Consider the following 27673-nt stretch of genomic DNA (forward strand, 5'->3'; position numbering starts at 1 on the left):
AATCCCTCTGATAATGGATGTGAACCAAGCTTAGCACAAAGACCCATTGTATTTACTTCTTTATCATATCTAAAGCAAACTGAGGGTACAATTGTAATGTATTTTTTAAAAAAACACAGAATTTAAAAACTTGGCATTATACTAAATGTCCTTTAACTAGTAGCTGGCCATTTGGGGTGCCTTTGGTGTCACCATGAGAAGGTCCTCCATTATGCATGTGGCAGGGCTCAGGTTGCATTGTAGTAGGTGGTCTGTGGTTTGCTCTTCTCCGCACTCACATGTGTGGACCACTTTGTGGCCCCATTTCTTAATGTTGGCTCTGCATCTTGTGGTGTCAGAGCACAGTCTGTTCAGCGCCTTCCAAGTCACCCAGGCTTCTTTGTGCCCAGGAGGGAGTCTGTCATCCGGTATTAGCCATGGGTTGAGATTCCAGGTCTTAGCCTGCCACTTTTGCACTCTTTCTTGCTTGCTGAGGTATTCCTGCAAGTATCTCTGTAGATGTTAGAAAACTATTTCTTGATTTAAGGCATTGGCATGCTGGCTGATATCCAAACAGAGGATGGGCCGGAGGTGTCATTGCCTTGGTCCTTTCATTATTGGCTGCTACTTCCCAGCGGATGTCAGGTGGTACAGTACTGGCTAAAAAGTAAAAAAATTCCAGTAGTGTAGGGCGTAGACATCCTGAGATAATGCAGCATGTCTCATTAAAAGCCACATTCACTGTTTTAATGTGGTGAGATGTGTTCCACACTGGGCGTGTGTATTCAGCAGCAGAGTAGCAAAGTGTAAGGGCAGGTGTCTGGTTGTGATCCCCAGGTTGTGCCAGTCAGCTTTTGTATAATATAATTTCTATCACCCACTTTTTGCTTGATATTCAAGCAGTGCTTCTTGTAGGTCAGAGTACAGTCCAGGGTGACTCCCAGGTATTTGGGTGCGCTGCAATGCTCCAGTGGGATTCCTTCCCAGGTAATCCTCAGAGCTCGGGATGCTTGTCTGTTCTTAAGGTGAAAGGCACATGTCTGTGTTTTAGATGGATTAGGGATCAGTTGGTTTTCCCTGTAATAGGCAGTAAGAGCCCCTAAAGCTTTGGAGAGCTTCTGTGAGCTTCTGTTCTACCATCTCAAAGCTTCCTGCTTGAGCAGTGATGGCATGATCATCAGCATAGATTAAACTCTCTGTCCTTTCTGGCAGTAGCTGATCATTTGTGTAAATGTTAAACATTGATGGAGCAAGCACGCTCCCCTGAGGCAGGCCATTCTTCTGGTTTCGCCATCTGCTTCTCTGGCCCTGGAACTCAACAAAAAAGCTCCTGTTTTGTAGCAGATTTCTTATGAAGCGGGTGAGGTGGTCATCCTTTGCGATATTATTGTGATCAGGAAAAGGCAATAATTTACAGTGTCATAAGCTGCTGACATGTTTATGAAGACAGCTCCTGTAATCTGTTGGACCCATCGTGACCAACTTAAAATACTGTTGGTTTGAGGGGGGTAGCCTGGAGGATGGGAGTTGTAGTTCACCCATCTCCAGAAATCACTGTGAACACCCTGACGATGTTGATGAAGACAAAAGTGTCCTCCGATCCTTTCACTCAGAGATGCAGCATTTGTCTAAATCTCAGGCAAAAACAGCATTTTACCAGGGCTCTTGGGGGGGGGGGGGGGGCAACCTGTGAAAATGGAGAGATTCTGCTTTTTTCCTTTCTTTTTAAAGGGTGTTTTCAGGCTTAGGAGCTCTGAGGTGAGGCCGGGTTAAGCCCTCTTCCCCTGGGGCTGTTGTGTCAACAGCAGGATGTTTGAAGTCTAATGGAGGGGTTTACAGCTGCGCTAATCCATCCATCCATTGCCAGAGGAAAGGGGCTTTCCGGTTCCCATCTTTGTTTGTTTGTGTGTGTGTCTGTCTGTCTCCACCCAGCCAGGTTTTCTTCCAGATCCTATCTGCCTGTTCTCAGGGTTCGGTTACTGAAGAGCACTTAACTCGTGATTTATAGCATGCCGGACCCTGAGGAAAAATAAGAAAATTAACATATAATACCCATACACTTCTGTTGTTAAAAATCCGGTCCAGAGTCCAGAATTTCTCTCCAAGCATTAAATGCTTGATTTGTTAGTTGGTTCTCTTTCTGAAACATATCTGAAGCAGAGTAAGGTAAGGGACTCTCTGACCCTGAAGATGTTGTTGGACTTCATATCAAATCATACTCTACCGTTGGCCAGGTTGCCTGACACTGATGGGACCTGGAGTCCAGCAACACCTGGACACAGCTATGGCCTGCTATGTGGAAGGAAGCAGAGGCTTTGGCTTCTGGAAAAGGGATCATCCCACTGGACATCAAGGCTCTTCTTGTGACCTTTGGCCTTCCTTCTCCCCTTCCTTTCTTCCTCTATTTCTTCTTTCTTCTATTTTCCTTCCTTCATTTTCTCTCCCTTCCTCCCTTTTCCTTCCTTCTTTCCTCCATTTCTTTCTTTCGTCCTTCCTTCTTTCCTCCATTTATTTCCTTCATTTCTTTCTTCCATTTTCTCCCTCCCTCCCTCCCTCCCTTCTTTTCTTCCTGCTTTAATTTCTTTCCTTTGTTCCTTCCTTCTTCCATTTTTCATTCCTTCTTTTCTCAATTTATTTCTTTCGTTTCTTTCTTCCATTTTCCTTCCTCCCATGCTCCCTTCTTTTCTTCCTTCTTTCTTTCATTTCTTTCCTTCATTCCTTCTTTCTTTCATTTTCCTTCCATCTTTCCTTCTTTCTTCCCTTAATTTTCTTTCTTTCTTCCTTTTTCTTCCTCCCATGCCCCCTTTCTCCTCCCACACCCCCTTCTTTCCTCCATTTCTTCCCCCCCCTCTCCCCCTTCCTTTTCTTTCCTCAATTTCTTTCTTTCTTTCTTTCTTTCTTTCTTCCTTCCCTCCCTCCCTCCCTTTTCCCACCCTCCATCCCTTCTCTCCTTACCTTTACTTCTCACTTTGCATCCTCAAATGAATGTGTTTGCTCAGTCTTGGTCTCCCTTTTCCCATCCTCCCATCCCCCCCTCACTGTATTTATTCTTCCCATTCAATCAAAGAATGTTTTCAATTGCCTTTCCTAGCAGAGAAGGCTGACTCTGGTCTGCTCCCTAAAGAGGCCATCCTGGCTGGGAGAGTGCCACCTCCTTAGAGACATGATTCAGGCCTCTTTCTCCTTCCCCTCTTTCTGTTGCAGGAGCTGACCCTCTTGGCAGGTCAAGGGGCTTCTGATGCATCCCCTGCCTGCCCCCAGAGCCCCCTGGACCTGGAGCAGAGCTGTTGGGCCCCCACGGAGCGCCAGGAGAGGCAGTTGCGTGGGTTGCAGTTGGTGGCCATGCTCTGCGAGAGCCTCTCTGAGGGGCTCTTCACAGACATCGCACAGGTGGGTCCAGGTCAGAAGGACCATGTCAATACCTTTTTATCAAAAGTTGTTTATTCCCACTCCAAAAAATTACAATATATTCATAAACAAGCATGGGCATATATTACCAGACCAAACATAAATAGTATATCTGGGCTATCTGTAGAGAGCCAACACTGTAGTGTACCAGTTTCAGTGTTGGAGACCAGGGTTCTGAAGGCCAGGGTTGACGTTTCCACTTGACCATGGGAACCCACTCATCTATTGTAGTTCGGCCTTTGATTGTGCCTGCAACTAATCTCTGTGGAGATTCTGGGCCTGCAAGTCAGCAGAGAAGCCAGCAAGAGATTTTAAGCTCTGAAAATGAGTGGTCTGTGCCTGAAGGCCACATTCCTGAAAGGCAGTTAGCTAGGGAAGCAAGTTCAGGAGCAGATCTGAGATCAGAGGATGATAATGAAAGTCCAGGTGTACAGTCTAATGAGCATTTAGATAGGAGATTTTGTTCCACCAACATAGGGTTTCTCAAGAAAGAGTACGAAGGTCAAGTCACTTATTGGACAAGAAATCTTTATCAGTTTCCCAGGGGAGAAGGCAGGATTTTCTCTCTATATTAGCTAGCCCAGCAGATGGGCTCGTAAGTCCAGGTTACGTTGGTGTTGAGTAAAGAAGGAAGGTGTAGGGGTTCAGCCTGTGATTGTCTCTTTGCCACAGGTCTCAAATGAGAATGATTGTGTCCCTTCAGAGGTTCCCATGTCTGACTTAAATGATCAGGTTTCTATTGATTCTCAGGGGTTTGTGAATGCAGATGATAGCCAAGAAAATACTGTTAGCCAGAGTGAAACTGAGGATTCTGGGGTCGTTGGTTCACAAGGCAAAGATGTCTCGACAGCCGAACAGTCAAGGTTAGATAGAGATAATGAAAGGAATTTACTAATGAGCAAACCGGAGGAGGCAAATTTATCAGGATCACCACCTGGATTTAGGGAGGAGGCACTCAGCAAGTTTAAGAGAAAAAAGGGGTCAGGGAGAGGTTTCCCAAGGGAAACGGAATGCTTTTGCTATGACTTTCTGAATAAATATAGGGCCTGTGAATCTATACTCTTCAGTGATTCCTATGTTTAGTTTTCATGCCTGCTCCATGCCTTCTTGTTCATGCTGAGATTCATGTAATATCTTGCTTCATATCCGTGTTCATTAAAGAACATTGGTGTGTTCACGGATTCAAAGATGCCTACCGCAGCCTTGGTGTGCAACAGGATGGAAGGAAAGAAGGGAGGGAGGAAGAAAAGGGAGAGAAGAAAGAAAATAAAAAGAAGAGAGAAAAGGAGGGAAGATGGAGGGAGGGAGGGAAGAGTCAGGAAATGGAAAGTCTGTTTTGGGTGCAAAACTTTCTTACTTACTTACTTACTTACTTAGGCGATCCCTCGTTTTCCGAGTATGATGGTCCTCCAATGTTCTTGTGGGTCCGTAAGTGGCTGTGGAGCCCTATTCTTGCTCTGCACCTTCTTCCGCAGTGAGGGCATTGGTTTCCAGGTGGAAGGCGGTCCCGGTCGGGGTTGGCTTGACGCGCCTTCCTCCTAGCACGTTTCTCTCTTTCACCCTCCACTCGTGCCTCCTCGAATTCTGCAGCACTGCTGGTCACAGCCGACCTCCAACTGGAGCGCTCAAGGGCCAGGGCTTCCCAGTTCTCAGTGTCTATGCCAGAGTTTTTAAGGTTGGCTTTGAGCCCATCTTTAAATCTCTTTTCCTGTCCACCGACATTCCGTTTTCCGTTGATAAGTTCGGAATAGAGCAACTGCTTTGGGAGACGGTGGTCAGGCATCCGGACAACGTGGCCAGCCCAGCGGAGTTGATGTTGGAGGACCATCGCTTCAATGCTGGTGGTCTTTGCTTCTTCCAGCACACTGACGTTTGTCCGCTTGTCTTCCCAGGAGATTTGCAGGATTTTCCGGAGGCAGCGCTGGTGGAATCGTTCCAGGAGTTGCATGTGACGTCTGTAGACAGTCCACGTCTCACAGGCGTATAGCAGGGTTGGGAGGGCAATAGCTTTATAGACAAGCACCTTGGTCTCCCTACGGATGTCCCGGTCCTCAAACACTCTCTGCTTCATTCGGGAAAATGCTGCACTTGCGGAGCTCAGGCGGTGTTGTATTTCAGCGTCGATGTTGACTTTGGTGGAGAGGTGGCTGCCAAGGTAGCGGAAATGGTCAACATTTTCTAATGTTACACCATTAAGCTGTATCTCTGGCATTGGGGAGGAGTTGGCTGGTGACTGCTGGAAGAGCACTTTGGTTTTCTCAATGTTCAGTGACAGGCCAAGCTTCGTGTATGCTTCTGCGAAGGTGTTTAGAGTGGCTTGTAGATCTTCTTCTGTATGCGCACAGACGACATTGTCATCAGCATACTGGAGTTCTATAACAGATGTTGTTGTAACTTTGGTTTTGGCTTTCAGTCTGCTGAGGTTAAACAGCTTGCCATCTGTCCGATAGATGATTTCCACTCCGGTGGGAAGCTTCCCATCAACAAGGTGAAGTATCATTGCGATGAAGATGGAGAATAGAGTTGGGGCAATAACACATCCCTGTTTGACACCCGATTCCACCTTAAATGGGTCACTTTGGGAGCCATTGCTGTCCAAGACTGTTGCCATCATGTCATCGTGGAGGAGCCGCAGGATGTTCACAAATTTGTTAGGGCATCCGATTTTGTGGAGGATGGTCCAGAGAGCGCTGCGATTCACTGTGTCGAATGCCTTGGCAAGGTCGATGAATGCCATGTACAGAGGTTGGTTTTGTTCCCTGCATTTTTCTTGGAGCTGTCGTGCAGTGAAGATCATGTCCACGGTTCCTCTGGAGGGGCGGAAGCCGTTCTGGGATTCTGGGAGGGTGTCTTCTGAGAGGGGCAGGAGGCGGTTTGCAAGGATTCTTGCGAGGATTTTCCCAGCGGAGGTTAGAAGGGAGATACCTCGATAGTTTCCGCAGTCTGTTCTTTCCCCTTTTTTGAAGAGGGTGATGATGGTGGCATCCTTGAAGTCTGCTGGGATTTTCTCGGTCACCCACACTTTTTCTATGAGCTGGTGGAGTTGGTGTGTCAGCTCAGGTCCTCCCTCTTTGAAGATTTCAGCAGGGATCCCATCCGGTCCGCTGGCTTTGTTATTCTTCTGCTGGCTGATGGCATTGCTGACTTCTTCCAAACTAGGCAGTGCTGCAAGCTCATCCCTGGTTTGTTGTTGCGGGATTTGTGAGAGGACCTCTTCGGCCACATTGGAGCTGCGGTTCAGGAGGCTTTGGTAGTGTTCTTTCCAACGTAGTGCAATTGAGTTTTGGTCCTTCAGGAGTTTGGTTCCATCTGATGAGCGTAGAGGCTGTATGCCATGGTTTCTTGGTCCATAGATGACCTTTGTGGCTTTGAAAAATCCTTGAGCATTATGGGTATCTGCCAGGTGTTGTATTTCTTCAGCCTTCTTTGTCCACCAGATGTTCTTGAGTTCTCTTGTCCTTCTTTGGACCTCGGCTTTTGCACTAGCGTAGATCTTTTTCTTAGCAGCACAGTTGATGTTTCTCTGCCATGTTTGGAAGGCTTTCCTTTTCTTGTCAATTAGCTGTTGGATCTCGATGTCGTTTTCATCAAACCAGTCTTGATGTTTCTTGGCTTGGTATCCAATAGTTTCTTCGCAGGCTTGGATGATGGAGGTCTTCAGTTTGTTCCAATGTTCCTCAACATTTTCGGGGTGTTCTGTGGGTAGATGGTTCTTGAGTGCTGTTTGGAGATGGGCTCGTCTGGAGGGCTCCTGAAGGGCTTGGGTGTTCATTTTGCGCCTTGTCTTTCTGCCTTGGAGTCTGCGCTTGGGAGCGATCTTGATGGCCATCGAGGATCGGATTAGCCTGTGGTCAGTCCAGCAGTCGTCAGCACCTGTCATGGCTCTTGTGAGGAGCACGTCACGGCGGTCTCTGGCACGTGTGATTACATAGTCTAAGAGGTGCCAATGCTTTGACCGGGGGTGCTTCCATGATGTCTTGAACTTGTTTTTCTGGCGGAAGAGCGTGTTGGTGATGACAAGGTTGTGTTCCGCACATTTGGTGAGAAGCAGGATGCCATTCGGGTTGCTGTTTCCAACCCCGTCTTTTCCTATGGTTCCTGGCCACAGGTCGAAGTCTCGCCCGACTCTTGCATTGAAGTCCCCCAGGAGGATGATTTTGTCCTCCTTAGGTATCCCCGATAGGACGGTGTCCAGCTGACAGTAGAATTTCTCCTTGATGTCTTCGTCAGCATCTAGTGTTGGTGCATAGGCACTTATGATGGTTGCCCGTTGGTTTTTGGTAAGATTGATTCGGAGGGTTGAGAGACGTTCGTTGATGCCAGTGGGTGCTTCGGACAGATGTTTCACCAGATCATTTCTGATGGCAAAGCCGACTCCGTGCATTCTTTGGTCTTCTTCAGGCAGTCCCTTCCAGAAGAAGGTGTAGCCTCCTTTTTCTTCCTTCAGCTGTCCCTCCCCTGCTCTCCGGGTCTCCTGAAGGGCTGCTATGTCGATGTTGAAGCGTCCCAGCTCCCTTGCAATGATGGCAGTTCTGCGTTCGGGGCGTTCACTGCCGCTGTTGTCCATCAGAGTCCGTACGTTCCACGTACCAAAGTTCATTTTTCTTTTTTGGCCGCAGGGTGGTGACCCCACTGGACGCGGCAGTCCAGTCAGGGATGAGAGAGGCAGACTATGTTTAGGGCACCTTTTCTAGCCCCCTCCCCATGTGGGGTGAGCAGAGTGGATCCTCAAAAGGGCTGCTCAGTCGCGGATACAGCTGCCGAACTACTCAACTGCCTCGGTCCTTGAGGTAGAACGACTGAGTCCATACCCACCGCCCATGTGCCAGTCTGTGACTAGGGGCTTCCAGATTTCACAGTCCTGCCCCCGTCGCCACTCGCTAATCGCCATGGGACTTTGGTTGGTTGGTTTTTATTTTCTTTGGAAGACGCCTGTGCGTGGGTTTTTTTAATGTGTGGAGGTCAGTGCACAACTGATCAACACACAGTCTTCACAGAGTGAGGTTCCACTGGTGATGTAGTTTAACACAATGACCGTGGCTTCTCAGTCTGTTGCAGCCTTCTTCCGCCTTCGCAGCCGTTGTAACATGGGCCATGCTATCCTCCGCCTGCTCCGCCGTTGAGGTCTTTGGGTCTTCGGACTGTTCTTGGTCTGGGACCTCCCCCGCAGCCACTCCTGGGAGCGCACGACTCCAGTTGCTGTGCCTACAGGTTCATCGGAACACGCAAGCCCCCTCACCACGGCAAGGTGACAGTCCGTCGAGGGGGGCAAAACTTTCTTAGAGAGAGAGCCTCAAAGCACAAAAGTCCCTGATTGTCTGCAGCAGACTTGCTGAGTGCACAAAACCCTGTAATCTCTGGGCCGCTTTGTCTCTGGCTCCGATAATTAGGGAGCTCTGAAGCTTGTCAAGGAAGGTACTCATTGTCCAGCTCGGAAACCCGTTGTTTTTTCCTTCTTCTGGGAGGTGGCTGTTTATGGATTGAGTTACTAAGTGCTGTTCGTGCTAGGGCCACTCCACTCCTCCCTCGAAGGATCCCCGCAGATACATCTGGTTTTGCCACATCTGAGTTTGCCCTTTCACCAGAGCCCCACTTAACGGGTTCCTTTCTTTTTTAAAATAAATTTTTATTAAACAGTTTAAAACATTACATGGAAAGAGGGGGAATATTCAGAAAGAAGATAGAAAAGTAGGAAATACAATCAGTAAAAACAAACACCAAAAAAGAAGAAAAAAGGGGGAAAAAACCAAGAAAAAAACCCCAAAATACAAAAATAAAAATTAAAAATAAAGTAAAATGACTTCCATTCCAATCTCAGGATCTTCTTATCTTTTGTTTCATTATTATTTACCTCTTCTTTGTTTCTTTCTTTTTTCTATTTTTTCATGGTCATAAAAAAGAACCCAATCTGTCTTTTTTATAGATTTTCCGGTATTTTTCTTTAGCAAAAAAGTTAATTCGTCCATGTCTCTTATTTCTTTAACCTTGTCCACCCATTCATCAATCGTGGGGATTTCTTCCTTTTTCCACAGTTTTGCAAAAATAATTCTAGCCACTGTTGTAATAAACGTTAACAGTTTGTCTTCATTTTCATCCATATTTAGATGTTTCCTTACATGTCCACCACATATGATAGAATGTACCTACTTCATCACAGCATTTCCAACATTTATCAGATGTATTTTGGCTTAATTTGGCTTAAATTTTTTGGAGTGATGTACCAGCAACAAGCACACATACTGAGGCATCACTAAGCAACAGAACCACAGCTTCTCTGAGTCACTGCATCTATTTAACCCTTTCAGTGCTTGACTCACATTTTTGTAATCAAAAATACCTAGTTTTTAATATTTCTGACAAAAACAAGGCATCAGGCAGAGATGCCACAGGGCTCCCTCTGTCCCTAATGGCTCTAGATACAAGTTTTGAGGTTTCTTCTTTTGGTCTGACCCAGCTTTCCTTTTTGGCTGTTGGAATGGTCAGAGAGGGCCTTGGGTGGGCAGTATTTATTTGTCGTGTCAGGGCAACCAGTCAATTATATTACATTTCTAACAGAACAAAGCAAACAAACAAACAGACAAAATACAAAATTTGTGAGTTTGGTAGTTGGTTAAATGTCCTTTGACCAGTATCTGGCCACTTGGAGTGCTTCTGGTGTTGCTGCAAGAAGGTCCTCCATTGTTCATGTGGCAGGGCTCAGGTTGCATTGCAGCAGGTCGTCAGTGGTTTGCTCTTCTCCACACTCGCATGTCGAGGATTCCACTTTGTAGCCTCATTTCTGAAGGTTGGCTCTGCATCTTGTGGTGCCAGAGCTCAGTCTGTTCAGCGCCTTCCAAGTCACCCAGTCCTCTGTGTGCCCAGGAAGGAGTCTCTCATTTGGTATCAGCCATTGGTTGAGGTTCTGGGTTTGAGCCTGCCACTTTTGGACTCTCGCTTGCTGAGGTGTTCCAGCGAGTGTCTCTGTAGATCTTAGAAAACTATTTCCTGCTTGTCCTTGCCATGAATTAAGGGTTACTTCCAATTTCCCAGGATCATCACAGCTGAATCCAGGATTGGCATCAGGTGGACATCAGTTGCCAGTTTCTGCCCAAGACTGCAGCTGCCAACTCGCTCTTGGTTGTCTAGATGCAGCAGTCCCTTGGAGAAGCCATTCACCCTCCCATTTATCAGGGTGCTGTGGCTGGAACACATTGGGCAGTGCTCCCAAACTTTGATAATATGAGCAGGGCCCTGGTTATAACCCTGCAGGTGTGGGTTTGTTCAGATAAATGTACTGTCTTCAGGAGCTTGTAAATGACATTATTATATACTTTTGTGTCTCTCTTTGTCCAGATTGTGGAGTTTGTGGCTGCGACTCTGCAAAGGGCCACCGCAAGCCTCTCTGGCGGTTCTGGAGCCACCTCTGTGGAAGACCAAACGCTCAGCATGGCCATGGGATTGGTGGCTGCCATGATGGGGGGCGCAGTACAGGTGAGTTGGCATCACAGACTTTGGCATCACAGGCTTTTGCTGTGGCCACCATTGAAGCCCATGGGGTGAGGGTGGCCTCAGGCAAATCCTTTTGGCTTTCTTTCTTTGCCAAGACTTTGAGAACCAAGTCTGCGCTTGTCTAAGTGGGTCCTAGGCACATCTTTCGTTCTCCCTTCCCTTTCTCCTCCCCCTCCTGCTGGCACCTTGTGCTCCGGAAGTCTACTTTGGAGTTTCTAGAAAGACTTTATAGCAGGCTTTGACTGATGGTACTTCAGCTTTGAATGCAGAGGGCTCTGAATAAATACATTAGGTTCTTGTAGGTTTTTTCGGGCTATAAATACATTATTATTATTAATAATAGCCATCCCCTGCCACGTGTGGCTGTGGCCCAGTCTGTGTATATGTGTTTATATGTATATATATTTGTGTATATGTGTGTGTATGGTTTTGCAGATGCATTGTTTTATATATATGTGTGTGTGTGTGTGTGTGTGTTTTGGCTTTTTAAGCCCCTTCTGTGTTTTTCAGTGTTTTATGAGTGATGGTCAGTTGTTGGCCTGATAGGTGTATTGTGTCCAAATTTGGTGTCAATTTTCCCAGTGGTTTTTGAGTTATGCTAATCCCACAAACGAACATTACATTTTTATTTATATAGATGATTATTATTATTGTTATTATTATTATTATTTGAAACACAACAGACAAGATAACTCTGCTGGCTGTTGTATTGGATCACACATCGGACACTTCCCAAGTGTCTAGGACTGTGTGATGTATCGGCAAATAATGCTTGCAGGTCCCAGTAAGGTGGCCTTTTGCAGCTGGCAGATGGTAATTTTGTCAGCGCCGATTGTGTTTAAGTGCATGCCAAGGTCTTTAGGCACTGCACCCAGTATGCCGATCACCACTGGGACCCCCTTGACTGGCTTGTGCCACAGTCTTTGCAGTTTGATCTTTAAATTCTCATATTGTGTCAGCTTTTCCAGTTGTTTCTCTTCAATCCTGCTGTCACCTGGGATTGCGACATCGACAATCCATACTTTGTTTTTTAACACAATTGTGAGGTCAGGAGTATTATTGTTATTATTATGTTTGGGATGTTGTCTGGCCTTGTTCTAGAAGCATTTTCTCCTGACATTTTGCCCATATCTATGGCAGGCATTCTCAAAGTTTGTGAGGTTTGTTAGAAACTAAGCAAGGGAGGTTTGTATATCTGTGGAAGGTCCAGGGTGAGAGAAAAAACTTGTCTGTTTGAGGCAAGTGTGAATGCTGCAATTCATCACCTTCATTAGCATTAAACAGCCTTGCAGTTTCAGGGCTTGGCTGCTTCCTGCCTGGGGGGGGGGGGGGGAGTCCTTTGTTGGGAGGTGTTAACTGGCCCTGATTGTTTCATGTCTGGAATTCCCCTGTTTTTGAGTGTTGTTATTTCTTTACTGTCCTGATTTTAGAGGGTTTTTTTTTTAATACTGGTTGCCAGATTTTGTTCATTTTCATGGTTTCTTCCTTTCTGTTGAAATTGTCTAGGAAAGGGATTACTCTTGTGTTTGTTGGGCTTTTTAAAATAGTAATGGTTATTAACAGCACAAAGTCTAGAATCTTTGAGTAGAGGCTGCATGACCATCTGTCTGGAAGGCTTTAATAGTGTCTTCCTGCCTGGCAACCCACCTCATCCTGAGATTGATACTTATCCCAAGGACCTGCATCTTCCCTATTTCCAGGCTGATTTGAAAAATCTCCCCAATTCCTTTCCCATCTGCTGTTTGCACCTTTCTGCTCAGGGGCCTGATTTTATCTCCTCCACTTAGATTCTTCTCTCTTCTTTTTTCTGACACACCTATAACGGTAAAGGCAGGAAGTGTCCTTCTTCTAACACTTCCTCCCAAAGCCTAGGGGGGAATTCTCAGGAGGAGCCCCAGTTGCCCTCTTGCCTTTCTGGCATAGATCTTAGAATTGGAAAGGATTCTAAGGGGCCATCCAATCTAATACCCTTCTACCCGGCAGGAAGGCACAGTCGAAGACCTCCTGACAGATGGTTATTCAGCTTCTGCTTGGAAAGTGCCAGAGAAGGGGATAGATAGATAGATAGATAGATAGATAGATAGATAGATAGATTTATAGAATCCTAGAATTGGAAGGGATGTCTTACACCTAGAGCAGGAACACCTCTGACCTTAAACACCACACCAGCTTGGTAAAATCAGCAAGCAATTACGAAGAATATATGTAGGCAAAGCAGTAAAAAAATAGCAAAGTAATGATCCAATATAAGAAATAGTCCATAGGCTTCAGAGGAAAACAAGATCCACGAGTACATAAAAATCCATGAAACTAGGCCCTTGAATCCATGAAACAAGACGGCAGGAAAGTCTCATTACACATCTTGAGCTTGGCAAAAATCTGATACGTGAAACTCAGAGCGCTTGAAAGCAAGACCGTGATCAAATAACAATGTTGGCCCAACTGAGGCCATGAATCATTATAAAGCTTTTACAGATCCCAAAACAAAAATAAAAGCATTTTCTTGACCTTGACCACCAGATAATGGTTTGGTATGATCGTCTCAGCCTCTGAAGACTTTGCCTCTGTTTACTACAACTTTGCTTTCTGTCTAAGCTTTCATTATCTTCTTCCTCATTAACTCAGGCACCTGACAAATCATGGTCAGATAGTTCTGAGAAAAGCGGTGAAGGGCCTCTCTCAAGAACGAGGCCTTGTGAATCTTCCTGAACCAGCTCTGGCATCTCTTCTGAACTTAACTCAGGCTCAGTCAAACCCTCATCCCCAGGCCCTCTTCAGGAACATCACCCCCATTCCCATCATGAATATCAGCATGAATATAAGACACAATCACTGGCTGAACAGGCTGACATACAGCAAGGGACCCCCAAAGGCCATCTAGTCCAACCCCCTTCTGCCAGATAGGAAAGACACAAATAAATCCCTCGCAACACTTTCTGCATATCATCATCATCACCACCACCACCGTCATCAAACCATAGACTCCTAGAGCGTGAAAAGACCCCCAGGGCCATCCAGTCTAACCCCCTAATGCCAGGCAGGAAATTATTACTATTATGGTGTTTATGATGTTTATTTATCCAATGCTTTTTCTCTAAACAAGTAGACTCAAAGCAGCTTTGATGGTGCCTTCTTGCCTGGCAGATGAGATATAATCAAAGCCCTCCCAACAGTCTATGCTTAATAATAATAATAATAATAATAATAATAATAATAATAAACCATAGAATCCTAGAGTGCAAAGAGACCCCAGGGGCCATCCAGTCCAATCCCCTTCTTAAAGGCAGGAAACATACAATCAAAACCCTCTCAATAGTCTCTGCTTTATTTATTTATTTATTTATTTATTTTGTGTCAAAAGCATTTCACAAATAAAACTGATAAAATAAAGGAAGCACAAGCAGCTAAATAATTTTAGACCAAAATGGGCAATAATAATAATAATAATAATAATAATAATAATAGAATCCTAGAGTGCAAAGTGACCCCAGAGGCCATCCAGTCCAACATCCTTCACCCAGACAGGAAAGACACAATCAAAATTCTCCCAACAGATGGCCATCCAGTCTGTTTTGAATCATAGAATCATAGGGACTGTGGCAGAGCTGTCTGTGGGTCAGCTGCATTAAGATCACTACTGACCAAAAGGTCATGAGTTTGAAGCCAGCCCAGGTTGGAGTGAGCTTCCGACCAATTTGTGTAGTGTGCTGTCAACCTTTGCAGACCGAAAGACAGAAATTTAGGTACCGCTTCTGCGGGGAGGCTAATTTACGACGTCATAAAAATCTCCAGCAAGCATGCAACGAATGAGGAAGTACTTCATCAGTGTCACAAATGGACGGTGAAGGAACAGCTCCCCTGGTGGCCAGAATACCCTCATGAAAAAGCTGGAATGTTAAAGCCTCTGTGTGTCTGTCTATATATGTTGTGTGTCTATGGCATTGAATGTTTTATATGTACATTGTAATTCACCCTGAGTCCCCTGCGGGGTGAGAAGGGCAGAATATAAATAAGGTAAATAAATAAATAAGTGTTGGAAGGGACCCCCCTCCCATAGGTCATCAGAGCTAACCCCCTTCTACCAAGTCCACAATCAAAGCCCTCCTGACAGATGGCAATCCCGCCTTTGCTTTAAAACCTCCAAGATGTTTTTTACCTGTTGGTTCCTTCCTGTAGCTAAAATCGGTGGACTTTGCCACCCTGAAGCGCCTAGTGCCCCTCTTGGAGGAGGTCTCTCATGTTCACCCGGAGCCGGTCATCCAGGAACTTGCTGCTGACCTGCGCATCGCCATTTGCACCCACAAAGCCTTCTCTGCAGAAACCATCTCCTCCGCTGCGCAGAACACTCTGGGCAAAAGCTGTGCAGAAGCAGAAGCTCATACGAACAGAGAGCCCTCTGAAAAGCCTGAAAGGGACATCCCTGAATCCAGTTTGCTTCCGCCACCAAAGGCTACAGGGAGTAGATCAGATTCTGGTTCTGTTTCTCCAAAGACAAGCCTTGCTGCAAAGTGCATGCCAGAAGCAAGAGACTCTGATCCTCCAGCCACACAGGATTTGCGGGAGCTCCTCCTGTCGGCTTATGACCCGGACATCCCGACCCGAGCAGCCGCTCTCCGTAGCCTTTCCCGCTTGATAGAGCAAAGGGAGCCAGAGGCCCTGAAGACTCAAGAGACGCTGCTGAAGGTAAGTGGTCTTCCTTTCCTCCATCAGCCTTGACTGGCTTTCTGGGGTCACCTACAAGACACCACAAGGCACCTCCTGCTTCTTGAGACTCCAAAGGATTAATGCCACCAGAGATTTCTTTGCTTCCTGGAGAAGTATGAAATACATTACAAAAAATGCACCTGACGATCTTTGGAAGCGTCACTGGCTTCTTCTTTAGGCAAAGATGGACAGGGTGCGGGGAGTGTGTTTCTTTCCATGAATGGTATGTATCGTAGCATTGCTGGGGCAGAGTGTGTGGCCTTTGGGAGCAAACATCTCTACTGATCACATATCTTGATCTTTCTCCTTCCAGGTTTTCACTGAAAACCTAGAACACGAGGACTCCTTTGTATATCTCTCTGCCATCCAAGGTGAGTGGCTTGATTCCATCTATTTGTCTTGGGGTTTGGGAAGAACAAATTAAAAGCTTTTTCTTTGCAGGTGGATTGTCGGCATTTAGCCTATGTGATGCTCCACCTAATACTGGAGCAGTGAGATGATGATGATGGTGCTGGTGGTGGTGGTAATAATAATAATAATAATAATAATAATAATAATAATAATAGATCCCACACAGTTGGATCATCAAGTGCCTAGACACCATTGGGATTCGTAAAAACGTTGGAACTTTTATTGAAAATATGATGAAGCACTGGAAAACTGAACTGTTTGTTGGAAATGAAAACTATGGACTTGTCAAAATCAGAAGAGCAATTGTCCCCACTGCTTTTCATCATTGCCATGATCCCTCTGTCAACAATCTTAACAAAAAACAAACCTCGGCTATCAAACGTCTCAGAGATCTCACAAAATTTCACATCTGCTGTACATGGATGACCTGAAGGTGTATGGGAAAACCAAAACTGAAATCCAGTCTCTGACTAACACTGTCCGAAACTTTAGCACAGATATCAACATGGAGTTTGATTTGGACAAATGTTCGACAGTGGCACTGAAGAAGAGAAAAATAATTGAAAGTTAGGGCATAAATATGCCCAATGGCCAAGCGATAAAGTGTCATCAGCCGGAGGCCTATAAATATCTGGGCATGCTATAGCTGGACAACATCAAACATAAACATGTGAAAACTGTGGTCAGCAAATAATACATTCAAAAGGTGAGAAAAATTCTCAAAGGGTTAGAAACTTCTCAAAGCACAGCAGACAAAGAGTCAGTACAAGAAAACTGCACTCTAAACCAGAGCTGACAGCTGACACAACAAAGCATTACGTGGGCAGTTCCTTGACAAAATTGAAGTAAAAGTTGACAAGGAGAAGACCTGGTTATGGCTCACAAATGGAACCCTGAAGAAGGAGACAGAAGGCCTGATTCTTGCAGCCCAGGAGCAAGCCATCACAAACAATGCCATTAAGACCAGGATCGAAAAATCAGCGGATGACCCAAAATGCAGACTGTGCAAGGAAGCTGATAAAACCATGGACTATATTCTCAGTTCTTGTAAGAAAATCGCACAGACAGACTACAAACAGAGGCACAACTCTGTGACCTAGATGATTCACTGGAACGTATGTCACAAGTACCACCTGCCAGCAGTAAAGAATTGGTTGGATCATAAATCGGCAAAGGTCGTGGAAAATGAACATGCAAAAATACTGTGGGACTTTCGAATCCAGACTGACAAAGTTTTGGAACACAATACGCCAGACATCACGATTGTGGAAAAGAAAAAAGTTTAGATTATTGATGTCGCCATACCAGGTGACAGTCGCATTGAGGAAAAACAACAGGAAAAACTCAGCCATTATCAGGACCTCAAAGTCGAATTGCAAAGGCTCTGGCATAAACCAGTACAGGTGGTCCCAGTGGTCATCGGCACACTGGGTGCCGTGCCAAAAGATCTCAGGCAGCATTTGGAAACAATAAACATTGACAAAATAACGATCTGTCAACTGCAAAAGGCCACCTTGGATCTGCACACATCATTCGAAAATACATCACACAGTCCTAGACGCTTGGGAAGTGTTCGACTTGTGATTTTGTGATACAAAATCCAGCATAGAGATTTCGTTTGCTGTGACATACTTGTGTTTTTGTGTCAGTAAAATAATAATAATAGTAATAATAAATGTATTACCCGCCTCTCCCTGTGACTCAATCCCTTGAGACAAGCAAACTATAAATCCCAGTACCTACAACTTCAAAACGTCCAGGCCAATTCCCCTCAAAACCCACCAGTATTCAAATTTGGGCATATTAGGTATGCATGCCAAGTTTGGTCCAGAACTGTGATTGTTAACCTGGCATGATGTGAGTTGTAGTTCACCCGCAACCTTATGGATTTTGTACAATTAAAAAATTGACTTTTTCAATTAAACTGGGCAGTGCCGGGTACTCAAGCTAGTATAATATAATATATAAACATTTCTTGAGGCTCCACGAGAAGCTTTTGCTTCAAAAAGTGTTCCACAGCTTTTTATTTATTTATCGTGTCAGGAGCAACCAGACAGCTCAAAGTGTTTCAGAACTTTTGCTCTGTTCAGCCAGTTTCTCCTTTAGGGAGGAACCACAGCGAATTCCCCAAACAAAGGAAACTCTCACTGCCTTCCTTTGAAAGAACAGTCCCAGGATCAAAAGTAAGCCAAGCAGATAATGCTGAGCAAACATGAAGCTGGCCGCAGAGCCGGGGCTCCCGGAGGCCAGGGTTCGAATCCCCATTCAGCTGTGCCTTAAAACACCAGTGCGTTTGGGCCTACAAATATAAATGGAGATAGGAGCTGATGCAGTGCAGAGATTAGAGTCAGAATCATAGACATGGAAGGGGACCACCAGTGGCCATCTGGTCCAACCCCTTCTGCCAGGTGGGAAGACACCATCGGAATTCTCCTGACAGATGACCATCCAGACTCTTATTAAAAATACATATCATAGAATCATAGACTTCTGGAACTGGAAGAGACCCCAAATGCCCTCCAGTCCAACCCTCTTATTTCTCTCAGGTAGGAAAAGCACAATCCAAGCCCTCCTAACAGATGGCCATCCAGTCTGTGCTTCAAGCAGTGATTCTTAACTTCCCTAATGCCGCAACCCCTTAATACAGTTCCTCATGATGTGGTGATCCCCAACCATAACATTATTTTCGTTGCTGATTCAGAACTGTCACATTGCTACTGTTATGAATCGTAAAGTAAATATCTGATATGCAGGATGTATTTTCATTCACCAGGCCAAATTTGGCACAAATACCCAATACGCCCAAATAAACACTGGTGGGGTTGGGGAAATCAATTTTGTCATTAGGGAGTTGTAGTTGCGGGAATTTATATTTATCCTACAATCAAAGAGCATTCTGAACTCCACCAACAATGGAATTGAACCAAACTTGGCACAGAACTCCCACGACCAACAGAAAATACTGGAAGGGCTTGATGGGCATTGACCTTGAGCTTTGGAGTTGTAGTTCACCTACATACAAACAGCACTGTGGACACAAACAGTGATGGATCTGGACCAAACTTGGCATGAATACTCAACATGCCCAAATGTGAGCACTGGTGGAATTTGGGGAAAATAGACCCTGACATTTGGGAGTTGTAGTTGCTGGAATTTATAGTTCACCTCCAATCAAAGAGCGTTCTGAACCCCAAAAATGATAGAATTGGGACAAACTTCCCACACAGAATCCTTATGACCAACAGAAAGTATTGTGTTTTCTGATGGCATTTGCCAACCCCTCTGACCCACCCTCTCGCAAGCTACCCAGGGGTCCTGACCCCCCAGGTTGAGAAACGCTGACTTAGAAGTTCTGGATTTTGTGCTGCTTATCATGTCTATTTTGGCAAAAATGCAGAAGAAATGGTGAAGAAGGAAACTTCAGAAGAACTTATGTAAGAAGTGGAATGGGCCATGTTTTCCTGCCCAAGCATTCTGTGCTTGGCTTTGTTTCAGCATTATTATTATTATTAGTAGTAGTAGTAGTAGTAGTAGTAGTAGTAGTGTATTTATACCCTGCTTCTTTTCTCCCTAAGGAGTCTCAAAGCGTGGGTTTTGCCATGCCCTTGTAGGTGAGGGATGCTTCCTCTGATGTGCCAAATGCTGCTCTTGGCACATGGAGCAAGCTTGCAACAGTTTGGATGCAACAGGAGCAATGAATCAGTCAGATGCCAGGGATTGCGAAAATGTGTGCAATGTCTGCGCTACACAAAAAGCCAGGGAGAAAGTGAAGTAAATGCATTGTCTTTCCCTTCAAAAGTCCCTTTGCTGCCAGTTTGCACCTTGAGTTTCATAAAAGGAGACCTTTGCAGTGTCTGGGTCTGGAAGTAAGGCCAGATCTTCAGTTCATTCCCCAATGAAGAGTCTCTGTGATCCTTGCAGCACTTCATTTCATCACTTTGTAAGACGGAAATGAATCATAGACAAGCCATTCCCTACTCCCCAAAAAGGCAAATTGGAGGCATTGGCAGGTCTCAGCCAGTCTGGACCAGGGCAGCTTAAATCATAATGTCAGCCAAGGTGCACTAGCACTCTTCCTTGCAAGCGATTCCTGCCACTTTGCACGTCTCTCATAGCCACATCCCCCCTGTGATGGGCCCACGGTTTTTGAAAGCAAGTGGAAAAGAAGAGCATTGCAGAACCATAAAATCTGAGAGTCGGAAGGGACCCCAAGGGCCATCCAGTCAAACCCCCTTCTTTCTGCCATAAAAGAAGACACCATCAAATCCCTCCTGACAGGTGGCCATCCAACTTCTTGACAATAGCAGATTCATGGAGAAATAGGGCTGTAGACACCAAAAAGTTAAAAGGGACCCCAAAAGCCATCCAATCCAATCCCCTTTGGCCATACAGGAAAAGTACAGTCAAAACCCTCCTGACAGATGGCCATCCAACCATCTGTCATGTTCATGAAAAAATAGGCCTATATAACCAAGGAGTTGGAAGGCTCCCCAAAGGCCAATACATCATCGTCATGTGCTACAAAACAGGAGCTTTTTTGTTGAATCCCCGGGCCAGAGAAGCAGAAGGCAAAAATAGAAAAATGGCCTGCCTCAGGGGAGCGTGCTTTCTCCATCCATATGTAACATTTACACAAATGATGAGCCACTGCCAGAAAGGACAGAGTGTTTCATCTATTCTAACAATTGTGCCATCACCACCCAAACGGAGCTTTGAAATGGTTGAACAGAAGCTCTCCAAAGCTTTAGGTGCTCTTAACTGCCTATGACAGGGAAAACCAGCTGATTCCTAATTCATCTAAAATGCAGACGTATGCTTTTCATCTTGAGAAAAGGCAAACATCTTGAGCTTTGAGGATGATCTGGGAAGGAATCCCACTGGAGCATTGCAGCACATCCAAATACCTGGGAGTTACTCTGGATTGTGCTCTGACTTACATGAAGCACTGCTCGAATATCCAGGAAAAACTGGTGCTAGAAATAATATCATACGAAAACTGACTGGCACAACCTGGGGATCACAACTAGACACAGTGAAGACATCTTCCCTTGTGCTTTGCTACTCTGCTGCTGAATATGCATGCCCAGTGTGGAGTACAATATAATATACATATAATATATATTATATATACTATATTATTTATAATATTATAATGTAATGCAATATAATAGTAATAACAATATAATATTATAATTATATATTTATAGTACATGTAATATTACTAATAATATTACAATATTACAAAATAATGGCATAGCACAATATAGTATCATTAATAATGATATTGTACTATGCTCATAGTATAATATATTGTATGTATATATACCTTGTAAGCCGCTCTGAGTCCCCTTCGGGGTGAAAAGGGCGGCATATAAATGCCATAAATAAATAAATAAATACATCCCACCACATTAAAACAATGGATGTGGCTCTTAATGAGACATGCCGCATTATCATAGGCTGTCTACGCCGCACACCACTGGAGAAATTATACTGTTTAGCTGGTATTGTGCCACCTGGCATCTGCCAGGAAGTAGCAGCCAGCAATGAAAGGACCAAGACAGTGACATCTCCTGCCCATCTTTTTTTTGGATATCGGCCAGCATGCTAATGCCTTAAATCAAGATACAGCTTCCTAAGATTGAGAGAGATACTTGCAGGAACAGCTCAGCAAGTAAGAATCCAAAAGTGGCAGGTTAAAACCCAGCTTTTAATCAGACCAGATGAGAGACTCCCTCCTGGGCACAGAGAAGATTGGGCGATCCGGAAGGCACTGAACAGGCTGTGCTCTGGCACCACAAGATGCAGAGCTAACCTTAAGAAATGGGGCTAGAAAGTGGAGTCAACGACATGCGGGTGTGGAGAGCAAACCACAGACCACCTACTACAATGCAACCTGAGTCCCGCCACATGCACAATGGAGGACCTCCTTATAGCAACACTAGAGGCACTCCAAGTGTCCAGCTTCTGGTCAAATGATATTTAGCATAATGCCAAGTTTTTAAACTTTGTTTGTGTTTTTAAATACATGTTAACTGTACCCTCAACTCGCTTCTGACACGATAAATAAAACTGGAGTTTGGCTATTGATGTGAGGTGCTTTGTTAGAGCAGAGTTTCTTAACCTGGGGGGGAGTCAGAGGGGTTGCCAAAGACCATCATAAAACACAGTATTTTCTGTTGGTCATGGGGGTTCTGTGTGGGAAGTTTGGCCCAATTCTATCATGGGTGGAGTTCAGAATGCTATTTGATTGTAGGTGAACTATACATCCCAGTGACTAGAACTCCCAAATGTCAAGGTCTATTTCCCCAAACTCCACCATTGTCCACATTTGGGCATATTGAGTATTTGTGTCAAGTTTGATCCAGATTCATCATTGTTTGTGTCCACAGTACTCTCTGGATGTAGGTGAACTACAACTCCAAAACTCAAGGTCAATGCCCACCAAACTCTTCCAAAACTTTATGTTGGTCATGGGAGTTCTGTGAGCCAAGTTTGGTTCAATTCCATCATTGGTGCAGTCCAGAATGCTCTTTGATTGTAGGTGAACTATAAATCCAGGTGACTAGAACTCCCAAATGTCAAGATCTATTTCCCCAAACTCCACCAGTGTCCACATTTGGGCATATTGAGTATTTGTGTCAAGTTTGATCCAGATTCATCATTGTTTGTGTCCACAGTACTCTCTGGATGTAGGTGAACTACAACTCCAAAACTCAAGGTCAATGCCCACCAAACTCTTCCAAAACTTTATGTTGGTCATGGGAGTTCTGTGTGCCAAATTTGGTTCAATTCCATCATTGGTGGAGTTCAGAATGCTCTTTGATTGTAGGTGAACTATAAATCCCAACAACTACAACTCCCAAATGACAAAATCAATCCTCCCCAACTTCACCAGTACTCAAATGTGGGTATGTCAAATATTTGTGCCAAACTTTGTCCAGTGAATGAAAATGCAGCCTGCATATTGAATATTTACAATTCATAACAGTAGCAAAATTACAGTTCTGAAGTAGCTACGAAAACGTTATGGTTGGTTATGAGGAACTGTATTAAGGGGTCGAGGTATTGGGAAGGTTGAGAAATACTGTGTTAGAGGAAGGATGACTTGCCCAAGGAAATGCCAAGGCAAAAGGGCCCGAAAGAGAAACAGCTCGCATTCCTTACATGGGGATGAACTATCCTTATATGCCGACTCACCAAACCGGTTGTTGCTTTTGATCGTTGGAGCATCTCCTCTCCCTGACAGATCAAAGCTCTGTCAGCAGACAGGTGTAAACTCAAAGGCTGGGGTCACCACCTGAGGCCATTAAGTGCATCTTTCCTCAAACAGAGCAGCCATTGACATGCTCCAGGAGGCTGCCTGGTGGCTCTGGCCCAGCATCCCCATTGTCTGGCATTGGGTGAGCGTCAGGCCGGAAATGCTTAGGTTGTAATTAGCCAGGGATGTAAGCGATAGCCGTGGGGAAGGAAGGAGCAAAGCCTTTGGAGCATAGAAGATTTGGATGTGATTCCTGGGTCTGGAACCCATATATGCAAAACATTATTTATTTATTTATTTTAAATATTTATATCCTGCCCTTCTCCCCGCAAGGGGGACTCAGTGTGGCCTCACATGAGCATCAGAGGATGCTAACAGCATAAATACCACAAAAATTGCAATTCACAATAAAATCATTTTAAAACATTGTACATCATCAGTAAAATTTAACAAAAAATTAATAGATTAACGTGCCAGTAAAAACCAAGCCGAGCCAGAAGAATCCATGTCACAAAATCCAAATTTCCTTTTCCTATTGCCTCTGGCCTCTAATCGAATGCCTGGCCCCAGAGCCAGGTCTTCAGTTGTCTTCTAAAGGACAGGAGGGAGGTGGCCAACCTGATGTCCTTAGGGAGGGAGTTCCACAGACGGGTGGGGGGGGGGGCATTGCCAAGAAGACCGTGCTCTCGATCCCACCTTCCTCGCAGACACTTTTGGTGGAGAAGAGAGACAGGGCCTTCTCAGTGGTGGCTATGGAACGCCCTCCCCAGGGATATAAGATCAGCTCCCTCCCTTCTAACATTCCGCAAGATGGTTAAGGCCTGACTGTTTGAGCAGGCTTTTACTACTGGAGCATAATTAGACGAAAATGAATCATGGAATGTCTGACGATGCAGTTGGATCACGATTTCAGTAAGGAGATGTTGAGGACTTGTTTTTATAAGCATTATGGTTTTTATATTTTTAACGTTGAACTGTTTTATAACTGTTTTTATAATTGTTTTTAACTGTACCCTGTTATTATTATGGCATCGAATCACTACCAATTGTGAACCGCCTTGAGTTGCCTTTGGCTGAGAAAGGCGGTATAAAAATGCAGTAAATAAATAAATAAATCCCAGAGTTCAAATGGATCCCACGCAGTAAGGCACCATCCGATCCCTTCTGACAGATGGACATCCAGTTTCTCTTTGAGAGACTGTTTGGGCCTGGGCAAGGCTCTCACTTTCAGGCACTCACATCAGCCCCTTGAAAGTCAGTCCTAACCACAACAGCCTGCCTTACCTGTTGCTCACTTCCTTTGTGCTTCTGTTCCTCTTGACCTCCAGGCATGGCCTTGATGTCGGACGCCTTTCCAGACCAAGTCCTGCCCTGCTTACTGACCCAGTACGGCAGCCCACAGCCTGGCGCTCCAAAAGCAGCATCAGTGGAGACCAGGATGAAAGTGGGGGAAGCCCTGATGCGCGTCACGCGGAGGCTGGGTGAGTTGGCCAATCCCCCAGAACTTCATGAGGAACAACGTAGGGAGCTGGGTCTGTTTAACTTGGAGAAGGTCAGGTTGAGTGGTGCTATGACAGCTTAGATTAAAAGCATTTCAATACAATTTTGAAATATCCAAATATGAAAACAGAAGTAAGTATCATTAGTATCAAAAACAATCCAGTTAAAAACCATACACACCTTAGGGATGTGTTTACCTTGAACCTGTAGGCGTGCAATAACAGCAGCAGAAGTGTAAAGGTTCCTTTTCAAAGGGTAACAAATAATTTCAAACCGTAAACCTGTAACATCTCAGTTGTGTGTGTGTGTACACACACATTAGCTTGGACACCCGGTGGTGCCTGGGTTATTTGAAAAAGGCATTGTTTGTTTTGGGGTGTTAGGTAATATCATTTAGTTGATTAGTAACACTGTTGATTAGAAAAAAAGCCAGTCTTTTTTCTAATCAATAGAAAATACATAACAATGTGGGTAAACCCAGAATCATGGGTCAATCCTCCCCAAACCAGGCCTGTATGCACAACTGGCCATGTTGGGTCTGTGTGCCAAGTGTGGTCCAGATCTGACATTGCCTGGGTTCAGTGTTATCTGGATGCAGGTGAACTACAATTCCCAAAATCAAGGTCAATTCTTTCAAACCCCTGCAATATGTTCAGCTGGTAAGGGGCGGCTTCTCTGTGGCAAGTTGGTCCCAGTTCATTGTCATTGGAGGTCACAGTTTCTCTGGGTGCAGGTGAACTACAACTCCCAGATTCTCTGGGCAATCACCTCCAAACTCTGCCTGTATTCACAGTTGGGCATGTTAGGTCTGTGTACCAAATTTGGTCCAGATTTATTATTGATGGGATTCAAAGTGCTCCATATGCAGGATGAACTACAACTCCCACACAGAAACACCTCCAATAGTTCTGTTGGTCACCACGGTTCTGTGTGCTATGTTTGGTCCAGATCTGTCATTCGAGGGGTTCAGAATGTGCTGGGTGCAGGGTGAATTCAACTTGCATGCAGGTGGGGCATTCTCCCCACAAACACTTCCAGTATGTTCAGTTAGTCACCCAGGGTTCTGTGTGCCACGTTTGGTCCAGATCCATCATTAGTGGGGTTCAGAGTGCTCTAAGATCCACTAATGATGGATCTGGACCAAACATGGCACACAGGGCATCTGTCAGGAGTGCTTTTGTTGTGCTTTTCTGCATGGCAGAAGGAGGTGGGACTGACCAACATAGACACTACCAATAGATCCTTGGTTGCCTAGCCTCTGCAGTTCACAGGTCCATCTTGCTTTGTCCCTTTGGACCAAAGTGGGCAGAACCACAGCAGGAAAGGACAATCACATTCAGATGACTGGAACAAGGCTCTTGTGAGGGAAGGTGAGGACTGTTCAGCTCAAGAAAAAAAGGGGAGTCAAGGAAAGATATTTTCCCTCCAGAAATCAAATAAGAAGGTTATTGTTCTTCTCTCTCCGTCATACCTGAACGCAGTGACCTTCCGCCCCAGCAGGTGAGTCTAGAATGGAGCAACCCCAGGGGATGGAGCAGTTCCTCCTCTGAGGAAAAAATACTACAAACATTTGGGACTTTAGCTTTGGAGCCAGGGAAAGTACATATACAGTCACTTACGCAGAAAGAAAATGGAGAAGGGAGAAATTTTTAGTTCCATGGTACTAACGTCCACTGAGGTCTCCCACTGGGTGAGTCAGGGCAGGTGGAATACATATCAGGAACAGCAGATCTTCGTGTTATATAATGATATATTTATCATGAAGATCAGCTTGTTTGTTTTGTCTTTGTTCTTTATGTCCTAAAGCTAGCATATATACCTGGTGTTGCCTCCCTGTTTTATCCCTTCTTTTTCTTTCCTTCATACCTGTAATATCTTTTCCGCCTTTTCCCCCTCCTTCCGCTTCCATTCCCCTTACTCCTTTTTCTTTCCTAACTTCTTTCTTTCCTTTCCCTTTCATTTCCTTTCCCTCCTTTCCCTCCCTTCCCTCCTTCCTTCCTTCTTTTCTTCCTTCCTTCCTTTCCTTTCCTTGCTTTTCTTTTCTTTTCTTTTTTCTGTTCCTTCCTTCCTCCCTTCCCCCTCCCCTTCCTCTTCCTTCATTCCTTCCTTTCTTCTTCCCTCCCTTCCTTTTCTTTTCTTTTTTCCTTCCTTCCTTCCTTCCTTCCTTCCTTCCTTCCTTCCTTCCTCCCTTCCTCCCTTCTTTTCTTCCTTCCCTTCTTTTCTTCTTTCCTTTCCTTTCCTTTCTTTTGTTTGTTCCTCCCTCCCTTCCCCTTCCTCATCCTTCATTCTTTCTTTTCTTCTTTCCCTCTCCTGTCTTGTCTTTTCCTTTTCTTCCTCCCTCCCTTTCCTTCCTTCCTTTCACATTCTCTCTCTTCCTTTCTTTCCCCTTCCGTCCGTCCGTCCTTCCTTCTTTTCTTTTCTTCCTTCCTTCCTTCCTTCCTTCCCTTTCCTTTCCTTTCCTCTCCTTTCTTTTCTTTTTTCTGTTCCTTCCTTCCTCTCTTCCCCCTCCCCTTCCTCTTCCTTCATTCCTTCCTTTCTTCTTCCCTTCCCTTTCTTTTTTCCCTTTCTTCCTTCCTTTCTTCTTTTCTTCCTTCCCTTCTTTTCTTCCTTCCTTCCTTTCCTTCCTTTTCTTTTGTCTGTTCCTCCCTTCCTCCCTTTCCCTTCCCCTTCCTTCATTTCTTCCTTTCTTCTTTCCCTCTTCTGTCTTGTCTTTTCTTTTTTCTTTTCTTCCTTCCTTCCTTCCTTCCTTCCTCCCTCCCTCCCTCCCTCCCTCCCTCCCTCCCTCCCTCCCTCCCTTTTCCTTCCTTCCTTCCTTCCTTCCTTTCACATTCATTCTTTCTCTCTATCTTCCTTTCTTTCCCCTTCCTTCCTTCCTTCCTTCCTTCCTCACGTCTCCATGACAGCATGTCTCTCTTTGAGGCT

At 45.0% G+C, this 27673-nt stretch overlaps 1 protein-coding gene across 1 annotated transcript in view; it reads left to right on the top strand.

Annotated features, from left to right (window-relative positions):
- The window catches only part of TANGO6 (transport and golgi organization 6 homolog), a 64089-nt gene that overhangs the window by 21650 nt on the left and 14766 nt on the right, over nucleotides 1–27673 (top strand). The window contains exons 11-15 of the mRNA XM_060788006.2: nucleotides 3184–3369; nucleotides 10720–10857; nucleotides 15052–15558; nucleotides 15893–15950; nucleotides 24580–24732. Coding sequence (XP_060643989.2) covers nucleotides 3184–3369; nucleotides 10720–10857; nucleotides 15052–15558; nucleotides 15893–15950; nucleotides 24580–24732 — 1042 coding nt within the window. The remainder of the gene's footprint in view (nucleotides 1–3183; nucleotides 3370–10719; nucleotides 10858–15051; nucleotides 15559–15892; nucleotides 15951–24579; nucleotides 24733–27673) is intronic.

Source organism: Anolis sagrei, chromosome 8 (genome assembly GCF_037176765.1).
Source record: "Anolis sagrei isolate rAnoSag1 chromosome 8, rAnoSag1.mat, whole genome shotgun sequence".
Classification (NCBI taxonomy): Eukaryota; Metazoa; Chordata; class Lepidosauria; order Squamata; family Dactyloidae; genus Anolis; species Anolis sagrei.